At 40.7% G+C, this 21717-nt stretch overlaps 1 protein-coding gene across 1 annotated transcript in view; it reads right to left on the bottom strand.

Annotated features, from left to right (window-relative positions):
• Positions 1-1227: 1227 nt before the first annotated feature.
• LOC137047408 (uncharacterized) overlaps positions 1228-21717 on the bottom strand; it is a 35603-nt gene continuing 15113 nt past the window's right edge. Inside the window, exons 9-16 of the mRNA XM_067425038.1 lie at positions 14739-14913; positions 13010-13094; positions 8336-8907; positions 8129-8224; positions 6241-6474; positions 6011-6149; positions 2123-2149; positions 1228-1985 (exon numbers count right to left, since the gene is read on the bottom strand). Of these exons, the coding sequence (XP_067281139.1) occupies positions 1438-1985; positions 2123-2149; positions 6011-6149; positions 6241-6474; positions 8129-8224; positions 8336-8907; positions 13010-13094; positions 14739-14913 (1876 nt within the window). The 3' untranslated portion in view covers positions 1228-1437. The remainder of the gene's footprint in view (positions 1986-2122; positions 2150-6010; positions 6150-6240; positions 6475-8128; positions 8225-8335; positions 8908-13009; positions 13095-14738; positions 14914-21717) is intronic.

The raw sequence follows: 21717 nt of genomic DNA, 5'->3' as shown, positions 1-21717 counted from the left end.
GCAGATACAATTTCAAAAGATGTTAAAGATTCTCAGGCGAGTCAAAACACGCGATACACAACGGAGATCAGATCAAGACTAAAGGGAAACAGCAGAACTTAAATTGGGAACACAAACGAGATAATAGACCAGACACAGCCGAAGAGAAATAACTAATGAGGGTTACCATGGTGACACATGAGCGGCGGGAAACTGGAACAAAGGAACATGTGATCAGGAAACAGAACGACAACACACACTGACAGACAAATGAACACACACTGACAGTCCAAGGACAAAACAGAACATAACTTACAATTTGGGGATTATTTTATGACACTACAATCTCTTTTACTGAAGGCTACCGAAAGCTAATAGACAACCTTATAATGTCTGCTTCTAATTTATTACTTTAACATAATAGTGTGTGTGTGTTAAATTATATACATATTGTATTTTTTGTACCATTTAAAAATAAATAAAAAGATATTACATTTTTGTTCCTGAAATCCACCCTTCTGCTGGGATCAGGACAATCCTTTTTTATCAAATGTATCCCAATCCTACTAAATAAGTTTTGAACAACACAAACTGATGATTAGACCCACATTTACTGTGTGTGTGTGTGTGTGTGTGTGTGTGTGTGTGTGTGTGTGTGTGTGTGTGTGTGTGTGTGTGTGTGTGTGTGTGTGTGTGTGTGTGTGTGTGTGTGTATCGTGTAGGTGGAGGTGTACGTGTGTGTGTGTGTGTGTGTCCATGAGGGCCACCAGCGAGCCAATAGACACACACCTCAGCTGTAAAGTTCAGATGACTGTAGTGATGTGTCAGTTGTGTAGAAGTAGAAGATGTTGATTGTGTTGTTGAGCTGTGAGAAAGCATCATTACACTGTTACTGGAACTGAACGCTTTAAATATTTACCCTCAGATAGAAATGATTTGAGACATTTTATTTTTTAGTGTGGGAGGATGTGATGACCTCAAAGAATTCACAGGTGAAAAAGACACAATATTAAATATTATTAAAACTATATTTGAAATTCGAGTATTATGCATTTTAATGTATTTCTAAAAAGTATAATAAATATATTCTTAGTTAAGCTTTTAAGAAATATGCTAAACACAAGCATAATTTAAGTGAAGGTTTCGTGTATTTACAGAAAACTCTTATTTTACTCTTTCTCAAAGTATATTTGATGTGTATTTTGTGTGAGAACAGTAAAATGATTGAGCTCAAGCGTGCTGCGTAACACTGGTTACTAGAGTTAGACTTTAATGATAATATTTGAGGAAACAAATGACATGAAACTATAAAATATTTATGATCACATTTTTTTAACAAGCATTTTACATTTAAAATATGTAATTATTGCTTACAAATTAAAATAAAAAATAGCAGCACATAAATCATGTTTTAAGTTAAAATTATTAAGAAAATTAATTTCATATTGGGCTGTAAATTCATTTATTGTATTTGACAGGTGTGATGATCAGAGGAGTTGAGTTTTTACCTCCATCATTAAGGCACGGGCAGAAATATGGATAGAGTTTCTCAGTGAAAGACTGAGCAGTGAAAGAGTAGATATGAGAGCTGGACTCCACATCATAAAAGGAGACGAGACCCTCCTCATAATCCACAAACACACCGACCCGCTGCGGCTTCACTCTCAGAGACAGAGAGACTGGAGGACCAGCAAAGGCTCTATATTCATTCTCATTCCTCAGCCACACAGCCCAGAATCCATTACTGGGTCTCGCTGTGATCTCTCCCTTCCTATCAACAGATTCTCTGGCCACTCCTAAATCCCATTTAGTCTTTCCCTTCACCTGCACCTCAAAATAAAATCTCCCTGAGGAGAATCCCTCTTTTCCCAGGACACATGCACATTGATCAAATCTCTCTGGTTTGTCTGGGAGTTTCTGTCTAATGTCTCCATGTCTCACTTGTTTTCCATCATCAGACAGGATGAGATGAGGATGAGCTGTGTCAGGATCCAGAGTCACATCCACTGAGAAAACAGAGAATAGGAATCATGACTCAATACACACACACACACACACACACACACACACACACACACACACACACACACACACACACACACACACACACACACACACACACACACACACACACACACAGTACCTGCATACTGCTGCATCCTCTTCAGAACTGTAGAGACAATAAAACATCTTCAGATCTTTGACATGTTTATGTGTGAAATTATAGACAAGATTTAAGATTATATTTTATTTAAGTCTCTGATATTCAGAGAATCAAACAGAAACTTCTGTGATTGGCTGCTGTGAGACTTCAGTGTAAACGCCCACTACTGTGATTGGCTGCTGTGAGACTTCAGTGTAAACGCCCACTGCTGTGATTGGCTGCTGTGAGACTTCAGTGTAAACGCCCACTGCTGTGATTGGCTGCTGTGAGACTTCAGTGTAAATGCCCACTGCTGTGATTGGCTGCTGTGAGACTTCAGTGTAAATGCCCACTGCTGTGATTGGCTGCTGTAAGACTTCAGTGTAAACGCCCACTGCTGTGATTGGCTGCTCAGTGTCAACACCCACTGCTGTGATTGGCTGCTGTGAGACTTCAGTGTAAACGCCCACTGCTGTGATTGGCTGCTGTGAGACTTCAGTGTAAACGCCCACTGCTGTGATTGGCTGCTGTGAGACTTCAGTTTTAACGCCCACTGCTGTGATTGGCTGACATCTTTGCATATGAAATCAGTATTACATATTGAATGCTCTCAAATACTTTGACTGCGTTGTTACGTGTTGATTATATTTAGATCTATTCCCATCCCATGAAAGGTTGCAGTGATAAGCGTTGAGCAGATGACGTGACATTGATCTCATCATTGCAGCGCGATTAATGCACTCTCACGAATGCTTTCATCATAACTAACAATGCAAACACAAATCTTTACATGACCCATTTAAATAAGTGAGGTATTTAATCTCTCTTTATTAACCAATATATCTGCTGCTGACCTTTGATGATCCATTTCAACCACACTAACACGCAAAATTACTTTAGATAAACCACATTTGTGTTTATTATTATTATTATTATTATTATTATTATTATTATTATTGTTGAAGTAAGAGTCTTGAATTTTCTTTAGCCTGAGGCTTTTTATTTTACTTTTGTTGTGAAAAGGTCTTTACATTTGCCAAAACTGCACTGTAAAAAAATACGGTAACACTTTACTTGAAGGGGTGTGCATAAGACTGACATGACACCTTCATAATCATGACACGTGTCATGAATATGAAGGAGTTTTTATGCATGTTTATGACAACTGTCATTAAGTGTAATTCGCTTAATTATGTCATTTTTAATGCAATGATGACATTTCGGAGTTGTCTTTATTATGACAACTTGACATAAACCAATACATCACAACCTGTCAGTGTCTTTGTCATGACAACTTGACATTACCAAGACAACACAACCTGTCATAAACAGACATGAAATGACATAGCAGATTAATTATCAAATTTAAGAAACTAGCTTTTTGGGTTTACATTACATTAGTTGCTAGGCAACGTGGGGGAGAGGATGCTGGCGTTGTCTGTTCGCCGCTTCTCCACCCACAAGTCATGTTAACTTTACTATTAAATTTAGATTTTATTTTATTTTCTTATGTTTGTGACTAGTCTAACAGAGCTACTATTGGGACTGTTGCTGATTGCTGGCAGCCACTGAGAGGACGTTGTTTGCCGTTTTTTCACCGCTTCTCTTCTGTTTTTGTTTGAATATGTGGTTGGTTTTGGTTTGAAGGACATTTGATGTTGCTCGCTGCGGCTGCTCTCTCTTCTGGTGTCGGCTGCTCACTGCTGGTCTCCCTCGGGCTTGAACTGCATGGTGGCTGAAGTTTGCACCAGGCTAGCGTCATCAGCGTCCGGCATGATGTTGAGATGTAATTTTTACTTGTTATTCATGTATTGTTATTTTTTCCCTTTGTTGCACTTTGAGATTATTCGGAATGAAAAGTGCGTTATAAATAAAATATATTATTATTATTATTATTAAACTGTCATGTGGTTGGTTTTGACAGTGGCTGTCATTAGGCTATTATAATGTCATGATTTTTTAATAAATTTAATTTGTCATTTACATGTCATTAAGTGTCAATACTGTGTCAAAATATTTTATAACATTGTCATGAATATATTTCTTAACCTAAACTACAGTGGTACAAGTTGAATTTGTCATTAACATGTCATTAAGTGTCAATACTGTGTCAAATTATTTTATAACAGTGTCATGAATATTTAGCTTGACCTGAAATATGGCATCATAGAGGAAATCGTACAGAGTCATTAAAAACTATTAATATAACTCAAAATGATAGAGTGGCATAGTCATATACACCTATGATGTCTATGGTGGCACCACTGGTAATGTGTATGCTGTAACAGTTGTTGGCAGAGCCTCAGTCAGGTTAGTTTGTTTAGGTGTTTAATGTCAATTTAGTTTGCAGTAAGTAAAAACAATTCACAACAACGTTATTTTGGGTTTAATATACTTTATTTAAACTTTCGCTCACTCTTTAACGAATAGTTTGAGTTTATTCTTACCATTCCGTTTGTTATGGTGGAGTCTCGTGTGCTGGTGCACCGTCTAAAGAGGTTCGGGCGGAAACGTTGGCCCTACATATAATGTTCCTGCCTAGGCTCTAGCCACAACCATTCCTTGTTCAGCCCGGGGTGGGGCTCTAAAGACTATTTCTCTTATTTGTATACATCGGAAGATAATTTATAAAGTGAAGTCATTTGACAACGTGTTATTTTTCTGTGTTTGTTTATGTGTGTATATGATGTTGATATATATATGTTTATTTTGTGTAATGGCCATTATTTGTGTACGTGTTTTCCCCTTTTTGCGTTAATTGGTGCTGGTCACCTGTGTATAAATTAATGCCTTGTGTTTTTAAGAGTCAGTTCTGTGAGAGGGCAGGTCTTAAAAATTAAATGATTGATTTTATTTCTCGAACTCCTTTTCATATTTTTAAGACATTTGAAATTGTCTATTATCTAACCTTCTGTTGAAGCTGGTGGAGGAAACTTAAAAAATAAAATAAAACATTGTGAACTGAAAAATATTAATGATGCTGTTATTAAAAAATAATTTGACAGCGTATTAACACCTAATTACATTTTAATGACAAATTAAACTTTTGCCACTGAAAATTTTTTATGACATTATAATGGCCTCAGTCAACATCAAAACCAACCACATGACAGTTTAAGGTTAACCCTAAAAGCTAAGTAAGTTTCTTAAATTTGATAATCTGTTATGTCTGTTTATGACAGGTTATGTTGTCTTGGTAATGTCAAGTTGTCATGACAAAGACACTGACAGGTTGTGATGTATTGGTTTATGTCAAGTTGTCATAATAAAGACAACTCCGAAATGTCATCATTGCATTAAAAATGACATAATTAAGCGAATGACACTTAATGACAGTTGTCATAAACATGCATAAAAACTCCTTCATATTCATGACATGTGTCATGTCATGATTATGAAGGTGTCATGTCAGTCTTATGCACACCCCTTCAAGTAAAGTGTTACCAAAAATACTGTCAAATTAACAGTAACTTACTGTCAACAATTATCCAGTAGTTGCTGTATTTCATTCAGCAGTAAAATTACTGTAACACTAACTACAGTAGAGTTTAGCATTCTGTGAAATTGAATACAGCAATTTACTGTTATTCTTACCATGAAACTGTTGAGAAAAACAGTATAATACTGTGAAGACAACAGAAATCATTTACAGTGTGGACTTCTGTTTTTCTGTTATTAAAAACAAACAAACAAGCAACAAACTATAATAAAAAAGTAACGTAACACTACTTTCCATAAAAGTTAACTAAGTAATGCAATTAGTTACCGTTTTTAGGTACTAACCCAATATTGTAAAGCATTACTTTTAAATGTAACGTTCCCCAACACTGCTGATGTTTAAAGATGATGAATATCTGTATCTGTGCGGTGTGTTTGATATTGTCGTACCAGTGTGTGTGAGTTTCTCCTGTAGAGTGTCCTGCAGTTGAGTCAGAGCTCTCCTCAGAGTCTCCAGACTCTCATCAGTCTTCACACTGATCTCAGGCCAGTTCCTGGTGTTTCTAGAGCTGCACAGGGATGAGTCGATCTACAGCAGGAGAGAGGAGAAATCCTTCAGCATGGGGAGTGTTATGGTGTCATATACTGCATTATCATTGATCAGAGAGATGCTGACTGACCTGTAGGAGGTGGAGGTGATCTTCAGTGTGTGAGAGCTGCTCCAGCTCAGTGTTTCTCATCTTTAGCTCAGTGATCTCCTGCTCCAGCTCTTCAATGAGCTCTTCCTCCTGTTTCTCCAAAGCTTTCTGCTGCTCCTCCATCATCTCCAGCAGTTCAGTCTGACATCTCTCAATGGAGCGGATGAGATCAGTGAAGAGCTCAACACGGGCTGCTTTCTCCTCCTCTGTGTTTCTCTGCTCAACCAGGACAATCAACCAATGATTAGAGGTGTTTGATAAGACAAGAATCAGTGTTACTATTGCTCATACTATACTATAGCAAAACCCCTCAAATTAAGTATTCTGGAAGAATTGTTGCTGTGACGGCGCAATAACTAGCCTGACAAGCCAGACCCACATCAAGATGTTTGGTCTGGAAACTCACCATTGACAGCTCAATCCGAGGGGCGGATAAACGGTTGTCTTTCAAACTCACTCTGCACGCGATAGGATAGCGCTACACCAACCAGAGCAACGAAGGTGAAGCAGAGCTCGCTGACAGATTAAACATTCGCCGTATTCGGTCGGCTAAACCCCGAACACATCTTCCCTTTTTAAGAATGACTTCAGTGCCGTTCTTTGTTCTTTTCTCAGAGAAAAGCTCAACTCCAAGTTTTCCAGAGTCGCGGTCAAAGCTGATTCGAAAGACCGCCGCCGTTTGCCAGTTTCTGTGTTTACCATAGACAGTAAAAGAATTGGACACAGCGACCCCATAGACTACAACGGCAAAAAGTGAAGTCAATTACAAGCACTCACTTCCTGATGGCTGAGCGAACTGCGCAGGCTCAGACTGTGCTTGACGACGAAGATGTGACGTAAGCAACCTGACTGACAGCTGTAGGTCTTCTAGTCAGTGCCGTTTCTAGGCATAGGCAAGCTAGGCGGTCACCTAGGGCGCCAACAGCCGGGGGGCGCCAGTGAGCCCCCACCCCAACAAGATTTTTTAGTTATTTCATATATATTTTATTATTAATATTTTGTACGTTTGCTTTTTCGAGGCATTATGATTAGTTGTGATTATTGGAGTGAAGTCGCCATGGTGATAGTGGCGCTGCTGTAATGAGATCATGTAGAGGCCGGCAGGGAACGTCGTCATCCGTGCTTTAGTTTCATCATCATGAAGAGGTCAAAGCCATCAGGGCTCAGTATCATAAAAAGAAAAAAGAGGAAATATAAAAAAGAAAGCAAAATATACAAGTATGCTAGACTACTTACTGGTTACTTGTTCTCTACTAAGCTGGTCGCTCTATCATAACGTTGAGCAAAACATTACACTGAATATTAGTGCTGGACGGACCACACGCCATGATCATTTATTTCAGGTGCAGAACATTATAGCAGTTAATTTGAATAATTAAAAAAATGATGCTATCGTTAGCCTATTTTTACAAAAGCAGCTTCTACGGGCGATAGTGTAAGATACAATGTAATGGAGCCTTTTATGCATTGTTGTGTTTCTTTATTAATAAACAATGGACAAATGGAGTCTTTAAACGCCTCAGATGTAAAGTTATTCACTGTCAAAGTGACGCAAAAACAAATGGGAGTCAATGGGATGCTAACAGCAGGTGATGGCTTGGTTACTAATGGCCGCCCCTATGGGTGGAACGCTTTCCGGGTGCTAGATTACCCCCTTGGGGATTACTAGTAGCACACAAGCGCAACTCTGCTGCTACTGTTAAGCCCCGCCCACTGACTCTATACACGATGTGATTGGCCTGACCAGAGTCTAGAGTTCTAGGCTACCCAATGACTGCTGTTTACATACATTCATAATGAAGATCGACACGACTGGCTCCTCCTGAATCTGTGTAGAGATCTTCATATAATGACATTATTTTAAACTCACTTTTCTGACTTCTGCTGAGTGTTTGACGTCTTGAATCTTCTTGATTCTGTCCTGGATCATCTGCTGCACGTCTTTCTGTGTCTTCATCAGTTGAGTCTATAGACACAGAACAACACAATATGTTTTCAAAACTGATTCATTTATAATAAAGAGCATGTGATTCTTCATGATAAGAGCCTTTAAATTCAGTTTGTCAGTAACTTCTACCTTCTTCTCTTCACTCTCCTCTTCTAGAGGAACAGTGTTGTGGTTCTTGTGGTCCGTCACAGTGCAGATCGGACACACACACGTCTGATCATCTCTACAGAACAGCTCCAGAGGTCTCTCATGTTTCTGACAGATATAGTCCTCCAGATTCCTCACAGGATTGATCAGTTTGTGTTTCTTTAAACCTGCCACTCTCAAATGACGCTCCAGGTGAGTTTCACAGTAAGAGCTCTGACACACCAGACACGACTTCAGGGCTTTCTGCTTTCTTTCCTCACAGACGTCACACACAACTTCAGGTTTTTTCAGAACTCCAGGTTTTGTCTCAGGACTTTTCTTTTTATAGTGATCTACAACTTCTCTGAGTGTGGTATTAATCTTGAGATCAGGTCTGTGCTTGAATGTTTCTTTACAATATGGACAGTTGCAGGTCTGGCTGTTGTCCCAGCACTTATTCAGACAGGTCTTGCAGAAGTTGTGTCCACATGGAGTGCTGACTGGATCAGTGAACACGTCCAGACATATAGAGCACTGAAGCTCGTCCGTCAGTCGACCGCTGGAGGAAGACATCACTGGAGAGAGAAATGAAGAAGAGAAATCACTACTAGTCTAAAGTCTGGAGACACTTGAACAACACTGAATTCAAGTTTCTCATGCAGAGACATTTAGTTTGAAGAGCTTAAATTTAAAATATTGAGATGATGATGATTTTATTATACGGATGAATTAGAGCAGATAAGAAAATAATGTTTAAAAGAATCCCATGATTCACCTCATGAATTAGGTTGAAGGTAAAGAGCAGCTTTGAAAAATATCTAATTGTGGCAAGGGGGGCGTGGTTTAGCGAGGTCTGCAGCGGGAGAGAGAGCCGCGGGACGAGCGGTAAGTGAGTGGGTTGGACGCAGATTAATAACACCTGTATCTTGTTCCAGTAATGGGCGTGGAGAGAGGATAAAACGCCAGTGGAACCGGAAGCCAGGGAGAGAGAGAGTCGGACTGTTGACGCGATCCCCCACAGAGACTGAGTTAACCCGGAAGCCGGAAGTGCCGACCCGGAAGTGATCGTTGTGTTGAGAGAAACCACACTATTGAGTGTGTTGAAAAGTGTTTGAGTATTCTAAATAAAGAGAAGCGTCAACAGTCCAGCCGACCCCCGTGTCCTCTTCCTTCCCCACCCACGAACACGTTACACTGGTGCCGAAACCCGGGAAGGAAGTAGGACAGCGCCGCCGCCATGCAGACACCCTCCGCCACGCCGTTTGCGGACATCATTACATCCCTCGCGGCCCTCCCCCAGGATTAACATCAGGCCATGCTGGACCTTCGGGCGGACCAGGAGCGCCGCTTCGCGGCCATCGTCCAAGGCCAGCAAGAGGACCGCGAGAGGTTCCGGAGCTGGATTGACCGGGAGGTTCGCACCGAGGCCGCCGGGCTGGTCGGCGCACCGGTTCACGTGCCCCTTCACAAAATGGGGCCACAAGATGATCCCGAGGCCTTCATAGACCTTTTCCAAAAAGCAGCGGAGGCCTGCGGGTGGCCCCGGGCACAGTGGCCGGTGCGCCGGATACCACTACTGTCCGGAGAAGCCCAGGCGGCCGCCCAACAACTGCCGGTGGCGAACCTTGCAGGGGCGGTGGGTAGGCCTGGGCTGGCCTAATGGCGTTGCGGCGACCCGGATCATTTTGTGGACCGATGTCCTATGATGGACATCGGGACAATGATCCGGGTCCCGGACGTTCAGCAGACCACCCCCGATCAAGCAGGAGAGTACCAAATTCCTGTGAGTATCAAGGGGGGTACATATCAGGCCTTGGTGGATTCAGGATGTAACCAAACCTCAATCCATCAAAGCCTGATGCAGCCTGGGGCATTGGATACAAGCCGCTTGGTTAAGGTGCGGTGTGTGCACGGGGATGTGGTGGAATATCCGCTTGTCCCAATCACGATACAGTTTCGGGGAGAAAAGCATAATGTAGAGGTGGCGGTTAGTCCTCACCTCCAGCATCCGCTAATTCTGGGGACGAATTGGCCCGCCTTTTCGGCTTTATTGGGATCATTATGTGCGGATGCCGCTTGGGAGAAAAAGGCTAGGAGGGGGGCGGCGCGAGTGCAGCTTGGGGAGACTGAGACGGGACCCTTGGGGACGGCTTCAGAGGAAACGAGCGGGATCAAGAGACTGATTCTCTCGGACCGCGATGACTTCCCTCTGGAGCAGTCCCAGGATGAGACCCTCAAAAACGCCTTCCAGCAGGTCCGCTCTATTGACGGCCAGTCTCTCCAACCTGCCTTGCCTGTCACTTATCCCTATTTCGCCATAATAAAAGACCGGTTGTATCGAGTGACCCAAGACACTCAGACAAAGGTAGATACAACCCAGTTGTTAGTTCCAAAGAGCCGCCGGGAAATGCTTTTCCAGGCGGCTCACTCTAATCCAATGGCGGGTCACCTGGGACAGGCGGCCACGCTGAATCGCCTTATGACCCGATTTTTTTGGCCAGGCATTCATGACAACGTGCGCAGGTGGTGCGCGTCTTGTCCGGAATGTCAGTTGGTGAATCCACTGGCCGCCCCAAAAGCACCATTGCGCCCCCTTCCATTAATGCAGGTCCCCTTCAAGAGAATTGCGATGGACCTCATCGGGCCATTAGAGCGATCCGCACGCGGACATCGTTTTGCGTTAGTCATCGTGGACTACGCAACACAATATCCGGAAGCAGTGGCTCTCCACAACATCTCCGCGAAGAGTGTTGCGGACGCACTGTTTCGACTAATCTCCCGGGTGGGGGTTCCGAAAGAAATCCTCACTGATCAAGGCACGGCGTTTATGTCACATACGTTACGCGAACTGTACGGATTATTGGGCATTAAATCCATTCGAACAAGCGTCTATCACCCACAAACGGACCTCTTGGTCGAACGGTTTAATCGCACACTTAAAACCATGATCCGTAAGTTCGTGCAGGAAGACGCCAAAAATTGGGATCGGTGGTTAGAACCCCTCTTATTTGCCGTGCGGGAGGTCCCACAAGCCTCCACAGGGTTTTCCCCCTTCGAGCTTCTCTACGGGCGCCAGCCACGGGGGGTGCTGGTCGTCCTGCGAGAAACTTGGGAGGAGGGACCTTCTTTGGCGAAGAACGAAATTCAATATGTGCTGGACTTGCGAACAAAACTCCACACACTGGGGCGGCTATCCAGGGAGAATTTGTTGCAAGCCCAGGACCGCCAGAGCCGGTCATATAACAGGGGTACGAAACTACGCAAATTCACACCGGGAGAGAAAGTGCTCGTATTACTCCCTACGTTGAGCTCGAAATTAATGTCAAAGTGGCAGGGGCCGTTTGAGGTCGCACGACAGGTCGGGGATCTCGATTATGAAGTGATACGATCCGATAGGAACGGGGCGCGTCAAATATACAACCTCAACCTACTTAAAAAATGGAATGAGGTGGAATCAGTGTTGTTGGCAACGGTGATCGGGGGGGAGGATGATCTCGGGCCAGAAGCGAGCATCAAGGCACAATTAGTCGTACTGGCCCCTGGTGGAGATCACCTCTCACCGTCCCAACTCACTGATTTATCAAAATTACAGGCGGAGTTCGCCGACGTGTTCTCGCCCCTACCGGGACGTACCGACTTAATTCAGCACCATATCGAGACGGAGCCGGGCGTGGTAGTTCGCAGCCGGCCTTATCGATTGCCTGAACACAAGAAAAAGGTGGTTCAGGAAGAATTAGGGGCAATGCTGGACATGGGAGTAATAGAGGAGTCCAACAGTGACTGGGCGAGCCCGATAGTTTTGGTTCCTAAAACCGACGGCTCGGTCAGGTTCTGTGTGGACTATCGCAAGGTGAACGCAGTGTCGAAATTCGACGCTTATCCAATGCCGCGGGTTGACGAGTTGCTTGATCGGCTGGGCTGGGCTCGATTTTATTCGACATTGGCGGGTGGAAGTAAGGTATCTGGGCTTCCACTTGGGTCATGGACAAGTGCGTCCCCAAATTGATAAGACTGCCGCGATTGCAACCTGTCCGAGACCCAAGACCAAAAAGGAGGTAAGGCAGTTCTTGGGGCTGGCGGGATATTATAGAAGGTTTATACCAAATTATTCGGACCTCACCAGCCCTTTGACTGACTTTACTAGAAAGGGGCTACCAGATACGGTCCAGTGGACGGAGCTGTGCCAGCAGGCTTTCACCCAAGTTAAGGCTGCTCTATGTGGCGGGCCGCTTTTACACTCCCCTGACTTTTCTCTCCCTTTTCTGTTGCAGACTGACGCGTCGGACAGGGGGCTGGGCGCAGTACTGGCCCAGGAGGTGGAGGGGGGAGAGCGGCTCCGACCCGGAACTGATCGTTGTGTTGAGAGAAACCACACTATTGAGTGTGTTGAAAAGTGTTTGAGTATTCTAAATAAAGAGAAGCGTCAACAGTCCAGCCGACCCCCGTGTCCTCTTCCTTCCCCACCCACGAACACGTTACACTAATATTATTTCTCAAATATATAAGAGGTCATGTATAATTTAGTCGTTACTGCACAATGAATCCAGACAAGCTGATCAGTGCCTTAATGTGAAGTAGTACTGTATATTCCTGAACTGTACATTTAAAATATCAACATATGAGAAGAGTTAAAGTCATTCATGCACTAATTCAAACTTTACTGAGTTATTGACTTACATGGAGGATCAAAGTCAATACTGCGTCTCCTGGTTTTTCTTTCTTTTGTTGATGTTGGTGAAGATTCTGCCATTGTTCTTTCCTTCTTCAAGCCATTTCAAGAAATTAAAAAAACATATTGTATTTCAAAATTTTAATTATGACCAACAGACTGATAATACCAAACTAAGCCCATTCACTATATTTTTTCACCAAAGTTTAAATTAAGTCTTGAAGTTTCAAATCTTGAAGTCTAGTCAGATTTGGGGTTACTTCATATTCTCTCTATAAAAAATATTTCTATTAAAGTTTAAACTCATAAACTCACTTAATCTGAACTATGACCTTCTGTTTAGATCAGAAACAGTACAAAGGTCACATGCTTACCTACGAATAAATATATATCTCCACAAAATAAACATAAATACTGTATGACCGGGTGAAGCTTGCATGACAAAGTCTAGTTTTAATCTTTAACATAAATGTGATTTTAAGCTGCAGTTCAACAGGTTTGTCAAGTCTGTCTGCAGTTCATTTTACTTCCTGTTTCTTTAGTCTTTATGTAACGTGACAAAATGACAGAAACACTAAACTTTGCTTTACAACCAATCAAATTACATTTTTAATACAATTCTGATTTAATTTCAGTGCTGTAAACTAAAGTAGTCGAGTATTTGACATGATTAAACCTGGTTCTGTTCAACTTATCCCAGTTTGACATAAACCCACTAAACCAGATCACTTCCATTAGAAACCTGTTCAGCTCAATCTCTCTTATATTTCTGTCATTACCTGTGAGGATCAGATGTGTCCACAAGACTCTCTGAGCGGATCAGTAAATATTCTGTTGTTTGAAGAGGTTGATCGTTTCAGGCGTCCGTGCTGTTGCTGATCAAGTTAGTTTCACTTTCTCTGAATCTCTCTGAACTGCAGTGATGTCAGAGCTCCTCCTGTATTCACACACTTACATTCGTCCCTGTATTCAGTGTGTTGGGTTCATGTGTGTCTGTTTGTGTTTAATCTCATTCTTTAATATATAGACGATACAAGAGGACCAAAGAAGAAATATTTGTATGAATTTCTAAATGTCTTTTGTGATCCACTGAAGAAAGTCCCTCAGGTTCAGAACGACATGAGTAAATGATGACAGAAAGCTGCTCTTCCTTTTAAACATCTTACTTTTGTGCCGGTTTTCCAAAGCAAAATCAGATTGGATCACCCTGATCCAGATACACACTTTAATCTGGATTATTAAAGCAGCTCTTCTTTGAGGGCCAGATTTAAAAAATGTAAATATGACCCGGGCCAAACTTTTACCATTCTCTTATAACCTATTATATATTACTGTGTTATAACTAATATATTGTTTTTGTTACTTATAGGTCATATCTTAAAAAACATGCACACAGCTTGTATCCAGTATTTTGCCTTTTAATATTTACTTATAAATCATTTCTTTTTTAAGTCATACTTTAAAATACAGTTTAACAAATGTTAATAGTTCAACTATGAACATTGTACAAAAAGTTCAAAGCAAGTGTAAATAATCATCACGTCAATGATCAACATACTGTATTTGTACAGCACTGTAACTGTAATGCAGAGCTCTTAAACGTCTTTTGTTTATAACTGTTTAACATTTTAAAAATATATGCAAGTATTCACAACCTATGCCGGTCTTTTGCTAAAGACTAAAATTGCATTTGCTTGATCTTGAAAGAGCAGCAAAAAATTGGGCCCAGAGCTGTACACATCCTCCAGACAGAAATGAACTCTCAGCATCAGATGACGTCTGGATGTCTATGAGCTCCTGCAGCAATCCTTCATCGAGTGAAATGAGCGCCTCTTTGGCTTTAGAAGCAAACGCTCGTCCCGCATCAACACTAAACGGGTCCTTGACACACTGCATCACCTCGGGGGGTAAACTGAAGTCGCCAAACCTCAAAGCAAAATTTACACACAGTTTTTCCAAAAATCTGTCATATCTCTGGAAGTTTTTGCTGACATCCCACAGTGTTGGGAAATGCAGCATTTTCACAATATTCAAATCGGTTACAAACAAGCCCATCTTGCTTTTCTCCACAATATCACTCACGGTTTAATCCTTTCCCTGCAACTCCAGATTAATAGCCTGACAAGCCAGACCCACATCAAGATGTTTGGTCTGGAAACTCACCATTGACAGCTCAATCCGAGGGGCGGATAAACGGTTGTCTTTCAAACTCCCTCTGCACGCGATAGGATAGCGCTACAACCAACCAGAGCAACGAAGGTGAAGCAGAGCTCGCTGACAGATTAAACATTCGCCGTATCCGGTCGGCTAAACTCCGAACACATCTTCCCTTTTTAAGAATGACTTCAGTGCCGTTCTTTGTTCTTTTCTCAGAGAAAAGCTTAACTCCAAGTCTTCCAGAGTCGCGGTCAAAGCTGATTCGAAAGACCGCCGTTCGCCAAGAACAACACACAAGAACAACATACATACAAAGGGTCACAGAGTATTTTTATCGATTACATACATAATAGCATCAAAGGAAACAACAGAAAGGAAAAAATAAAAAATAAAACAAACAGAAGAAAAAAAGAAAAAAAATTCAGAGAAAAATGTACAAAATTTCAAAAAGAAAAGGATTTAAAAATTCTCTACATTCTTATCACTTTTTTATTTCTTGCATCTTTTCGGGCCTCAATATAATGTTTAAGTTCAATTGTAAATAGTATAATGTTAGGTTTATTATTTGTCCATTCCTGTTTGTGTATATGGTATTTTCCATACATAATTATTAAGTTAACCACCAAATTCTGCTCCAAATTCTTATTTTTGTATAACAAAAATATATCTTTACCAGACAGTCGTATCTTACACTTTGTGAATTTAAATATCAAATACTCAACATCAATCCAAAACAACTGGGTAAATACACATTCAAAAAATAGGTGTTTTATGGATTCTTCTTCTGTGTTACAAAAGGCACATGTCTCTAAAACATCTTGAGACAACTTGTTTCACTGGATAAATCAAATGAATAACTTTATATGTCATTTCTTTAATTTTATTAGTGAGACAGTATTTAACTCCAGACCTCTTTCCATTCAATCTGATTATATATTGAGTTTTGCATTTCGGTAATAATGTAGTTCTACATAATTCTTTAATATAAACGTTATTTAAAAAAATTCTACAATTTTCACACCATTAATACTTAAGTGATTGGTTGTATATACAGAGATAGATTCAGAAGCTATATTACCTGATAAAAGTTGAATAAGGCCACTAGGAATGGCATCAAATACTGCAAACTCTTTAGCAGTAACAGGGACATTATAATAATTAAGGAATTCACAGTAATTAAATAGATGCCCATTATTCTTAAATAACTGTCTGACTAATATTATACCATTATTAGACCAATTTCTATCAAATAAAGATTTGTCTTTAAATATAATACATTTGTTGTTCCAAATCACAGATTCGTGTGGAGAAAAGTTATGCTTAAAGATGAGCATCCATAATAAAAAAAACCTGTTTATGAAAGGAAGAAAGTTTTATCGGAATCTTGTTTACATCAAAATTGGACCTCAAAAAAAATTCTAAACCCCCAATTTATCAGAAATGAACTCGGGGATGATATTCCAAATTTTGCCTTTAGAGCTGAAGTAGTTCTTTATCCACTTGTTCTTGAATACACCATTGGCAGTATTAAAGTCAAGTACATTTAGACCACCATCTTCAACTGGATTGCATAGAATAGTTTTTTGTAAATAATGTGGTCTGTTCTTCCAAATAAAATTGAACAAAACAGTGTCCACCTCTTTTATGACTGATTGTGGAACGTCTAAAACGAGAGCTGTATACACCAAGCGCGATAACCCTTCAGTGTTTGATAGTAATATTCTTCCTTATAACGAAAGATCTCTCATTAACCATGAGTTAAATTTTTGTTTAACTTTCCTAATAATTGGGGTAAAATTCCCGTTCGCCAGTTTCTGTGTTTACTCGGCCGTCGTCATTATGGCCCCGCCCACCGACTCTATACACGATGTGATTGGCCCGGCAAGAGTTTGGCGTTTACAGCTCAGAAGGGTATTGAGAGTTGCTAGACGACACTCGCGGGCAGATTAGATTTGCTGCCGCTGGGGTGCGTCTAGATTTCTAGGCTACCAGATTAATGCTGTTCAAATGACTGAAAAAAATCATCATTTAGAAAACACACGTCTGCCACGGAAGTCTCGTCGAGCACCAGAGAGAGAAATTTGCCGTTTTTCTTGCGATACTTTCTTGAAGGAAAGCAACGATCTCTTGCCTAAGTTCACAGAACCGTCTTAGTGCATTGCCTTTACTGAGCCACCGTACATCATTATTCTGGAGCAAATCAGTGTGATCAGCAGACATGATGATAAGAGCTTACGAAACAAGCGGATGAAATTAATTATAGCCATAACTCTATCCATTGTGTTTTTGAATTCATCACTTAGTTCAGCACAAAGATCGCTCTGGTGAATCAAGCCGTGCAGCGATCTGGCGCTCTGCGATCTGTTACGAGCATATTTACTCGTTTCAAATCTAGTCCGTGCTCAGGAAAAACAGAAAACATTATTAAAAAGTATCTCACCACTTGCATGTCCCTCCAATGGATTTAATCCCAGCAGTTCCTCACAAAAGCACATCCCATCACAAAATCTCCCAGAGACACAGCTGTCCCACATCACCACCATCAGTAGATTCATCCACAGCTAATGACTTTACCTCTGCCTTTTAAAATGTTCAAAAACTTAATTTGACAGAATTTCAACTCTTCGTTTGGTTGAAGTGTCAGGCACTGGAATTTTCTGAAAAGAGGAAATGTTGTTTCCGTTTTGTTTTTCACAATCTCCTGTACAACTGTACATGCAATCTTTCACAGTCTCCGAATCAAATCAGTAAAAGTTTTTCTCGTGCTCGGTACCCGATCGAAACATGATGGCTCATCTTTGCTCATTGTCAGCAGTGAGACTTTGCACTTTACGTCGACGAGCATCAGAGTCAGAAGGATATTGAGTGTCAAAGTTAGCCTGTTTGGTTTTGAAGTGTCTTCTCAAGTTTCCTCCTTGGTTACAGCGATACACTCGCTGCATATCAAACATACTGGATTTGGTGAAACAGGAAGAAACAGGTATTTTTCTGTCCATTCTCCACAAAACTTCTCTCTTCTTCGAGGTAGAGAGCGACATTTGATCTTGATTTGTTCTCATTTATCTGTCAAAAAAAAAAATACGCTGACGCTGAGTGTAAATTGGTTTGTGTAATTTCTAAACGTCTTCCGCCAGAGAACAAATCAGATCGGCTAAACATGAATGGGCAGCGGCTCGATCTTAAAGTAACCGCGCTGATTTTAAATGTTTAGGAGGGTCAGATAATAATCGATAATAATGATGAGCACCAGTTGATTAGTCCTGCTCTAAAGGGACATGATGGGGAAAAAAATATTTCAATGCTTTTGTCTCACAGTAAAGTTTTGTGTAGTGAGAAACTGAGAAACTGCCTTTACTCACAGAGAACTTTTGACTGACCCATCTCTTATTGTGCCAATGTGGTTTACAAACAGTGAGTACAGTTTTTTTGGATTGCTTAAGCATGATTTTCAAAACACTACACACAATTAGCAAAAAAAATACAGATCCTTTGCATAATTAAACACACTTGTAAAAACTATAGACATCTGTTTAAAAAACACACTTTGTAACCATATGAAACACACACGTTTCACATTTCTATACTTTCTTTGCCTGAGTTACACTCTGCTGTGATAATCCTAAAACACTTTTAGCACTTCTACTTCCCTATGATTAGAGTAGGCTACCATCAATGTACAAATATAATGTAAATCCACCAAACACTACATGAGACTAATGTTGCAAACTGAAGAAACTCATTTATTTCAACATGCCCAAAATGTTAAAAAACAAAAATCAGCCTAGACATTGTCTCTTCGCCTAGCTGGATCTGGCCAGAGATTTTCATCAACAATGTTATCTTTAGCAAGACACCTTGGAAAGAAACGTCTTGAATGACGAATCCATCCTTGCATTGCTGCTCCTCCGTCTGGTCACAGGCCTCCACCTTGTCCTCCTCCTCGTCTTACTCTTTCTCTGACTCTTGTGCTTGAAGACCGATGAACTCACCTGCTGCTTTTTATAGTGCTTATACACCTGATTGGTGTGTCTGCAATTCAGCAAACAAGTGTTTGCACAGCGGATGACTGTGTTGAACCAATTGGGCGAGCGGCGACATGGTCTCTTCGCTTGTCCTTAGCTGTGTTTGTTTTATTACAGTTTTTTTCAACTGCTTACACACAAAATTGTTACTTGTCACACAATTTTTAAAACCTGACACTCAAACACCAGAACCACACACTAAATCTGCAAAACCATACACTAATTTTTGGCCTTTTACTCAGTTTTCAATTTCATTAAACACTTTTTGCAAAACACAACACACAATTTTCTATGCAACACACACAAATCTGAGAGGAAGTTTCTTGATTTCCTTTTATAAACACAACCAATCAAAATGCCACACTAATTCATCAGTGCCTCACACTAACTCCTCACATGTGCAAACACTTGTTGCTTTACTTAACAACAACCAATCATAACTTTAGTAGTGGCCTATAAATAGGCAAACGGTCAAGTAATAGCTTTTGGACAATGGATGCAAACAATGCAGACAGAGTAAGAGGAGTTGGAGGGAGAACCAGATGACGAGTTCGACTAAGAGGAGTTGGAAAGGGAGGAAGAGGACGAGTCAGAAATGGAGGAGGACAAGGAATGAGAAGAGTGGTCTCAAATGAGATTAGGGCTACAGTAGTCGATCATGTGATAAACCATGGTTTAACAATGAGAGAGGCTGGACTGAGAGTCCAGCGTAATTTGAGTAGATTTACTGTGGCGGGTTTAATTCGAACCTTTAGAAATGAGAACAGGTATGTAACAATCCAATGTAATGTACACATGTTCTAATGTACACACAATAGCTTTTTTTACCATAACAAACAGTAGGCCTATACTATAATAAATATATTTTACTGTAGTACTCTTGCATTCATTTACTACAGTGCATTGCATTGGTCACAGTTTGGTAAGGTATCAAACTGTACAATAAAACAGCCAACTTTAAGACAATCTGACCATATTACCAATTAAATATTATATATATTGTTACAGTTTATGGCACACACTTACTGTTCCTGAATCTTTTACAGAGTGGAAAGGCAAAGGGTTCATGGTGGGCGATGTCACATGTTCACTGAAGTGCAGGAGACGGCTATTGTGAATTTGGTTTTGGCCAATAATGCTATTACAATCTGTGAAATACGCAACCATATCCTTAATGATGCCACAATTTTTGCGACCATAAATGCTGTGAGTGCCTCAACAATACACCGCATCCTCCAGAAAAATCAAATGAGAATGAAACAACTGTACAGGGTCCCTTTTGAAAGGAACTGTGACAGAGTCAAGAATCTTCGACATGACTTTGTGAATGTATGCATTTCTCCAATATATCAGACTTGCACCTGCAAAACCAGGCTACTCGGCTGTGCATATTCTGATCTACAGATTCATTTGTCTTTTACAGAGAGTTTTGGAGATGGATGCCCATGCCAATGTCCATGAATACATTTTTGTGGATGAGGTGGGCTTTAATCTAAGTAAAACCAGAAGAAGGGGAAGGAATGTCATTGGACAAAGGGCCATTGTCAATGTCCCTGGACAACGTGGCGGAAACATTACAATGTGTGCTGCAATTTCACAAAATGGTGTCCTGCACCATCACGCCACACTTGGCCCCTATAACACTGATCACATCATACAATTTCTGGAAACTATTCATGACATGCTTGTTCAGGGTCTGCAGAATGAAGACCAGGCAAGATTTGTCATCATCTGGGATAATGTCAGGTTTCATCATGCCCATCAGGTCCAAAACTGGTTTGCTATGCATCCCCATTTTTCTGTTGTCTACCTGCCTCCATATTCACCATTTCTAAATCCTATTGAGGAATTTTTCTCCACATGGCGCTGGAAAGTGTATGATCGTCGTCCCTATGTTAACATGACACTTCTCCAGGCAATGGAGGAGGCATGTGGAGACATTGATGCTGCCTCCATCCAAGGTTGGATACGCCATACAAGAAGGTACTTTCCACGGTGTCTGGCAAGAAAGAATATAGCATGTGACGTGGATGAAGTATTGTGGCCGGACCCAGCCCGGAGGAGAGATGGAGCCTAGATACACCCAACCATCTCCACATGCAAGCACACACATTATGTTTGGTTTTACACTACATGCTACAACACTACATATTTTTGATGTGTTTTTTTCTTTCTTTTCAAACTGTGTAATACTACATTTACAACCACAAAGAGCAAAAAAATAAAAATAAAAACATAAATAAAAAGTTTGGTTTCAATTTTGCTTTTGTTTTTACTTTATATATTCAACAGCTCTCTCCCGATTACATTCATTCATGTACATGTGAGCTTTTAAAAGAAGAGCTTTAGGTTTTGAATAACAGTGTGTATATGACATAATCAAAAATATAACATTGTGGTAAAGGTGTTTACAACGTAAGACAAATGTTTGCTTTTGAAATATGTTTGTGATATTTTGACTGTGTTGTTTCATTTTGAAAGAGATGTGAGGCATTTTGCATCTTGTGTGTGGAATTCTTGAATTTGTGTGTTAAGTT

Source organism: Pseudorasbora parva, chromosome 19, assembly GCF_024679245.1.
Source record: "Pseudorasbora parva isolate DD20220531a chromosome 19, ASM2467924v1, whole genome shotgun sequence".
Lineage (NCBI taxonomy): Eukaryota > Metazoa > Chordata > Actinopteri > Cypriniformes > Gobionidae > Pseudorasbora > Pseudorasbora parva.
This window is presented reverse-complemented; position numbering and strand designations above follow the sequence as displayed.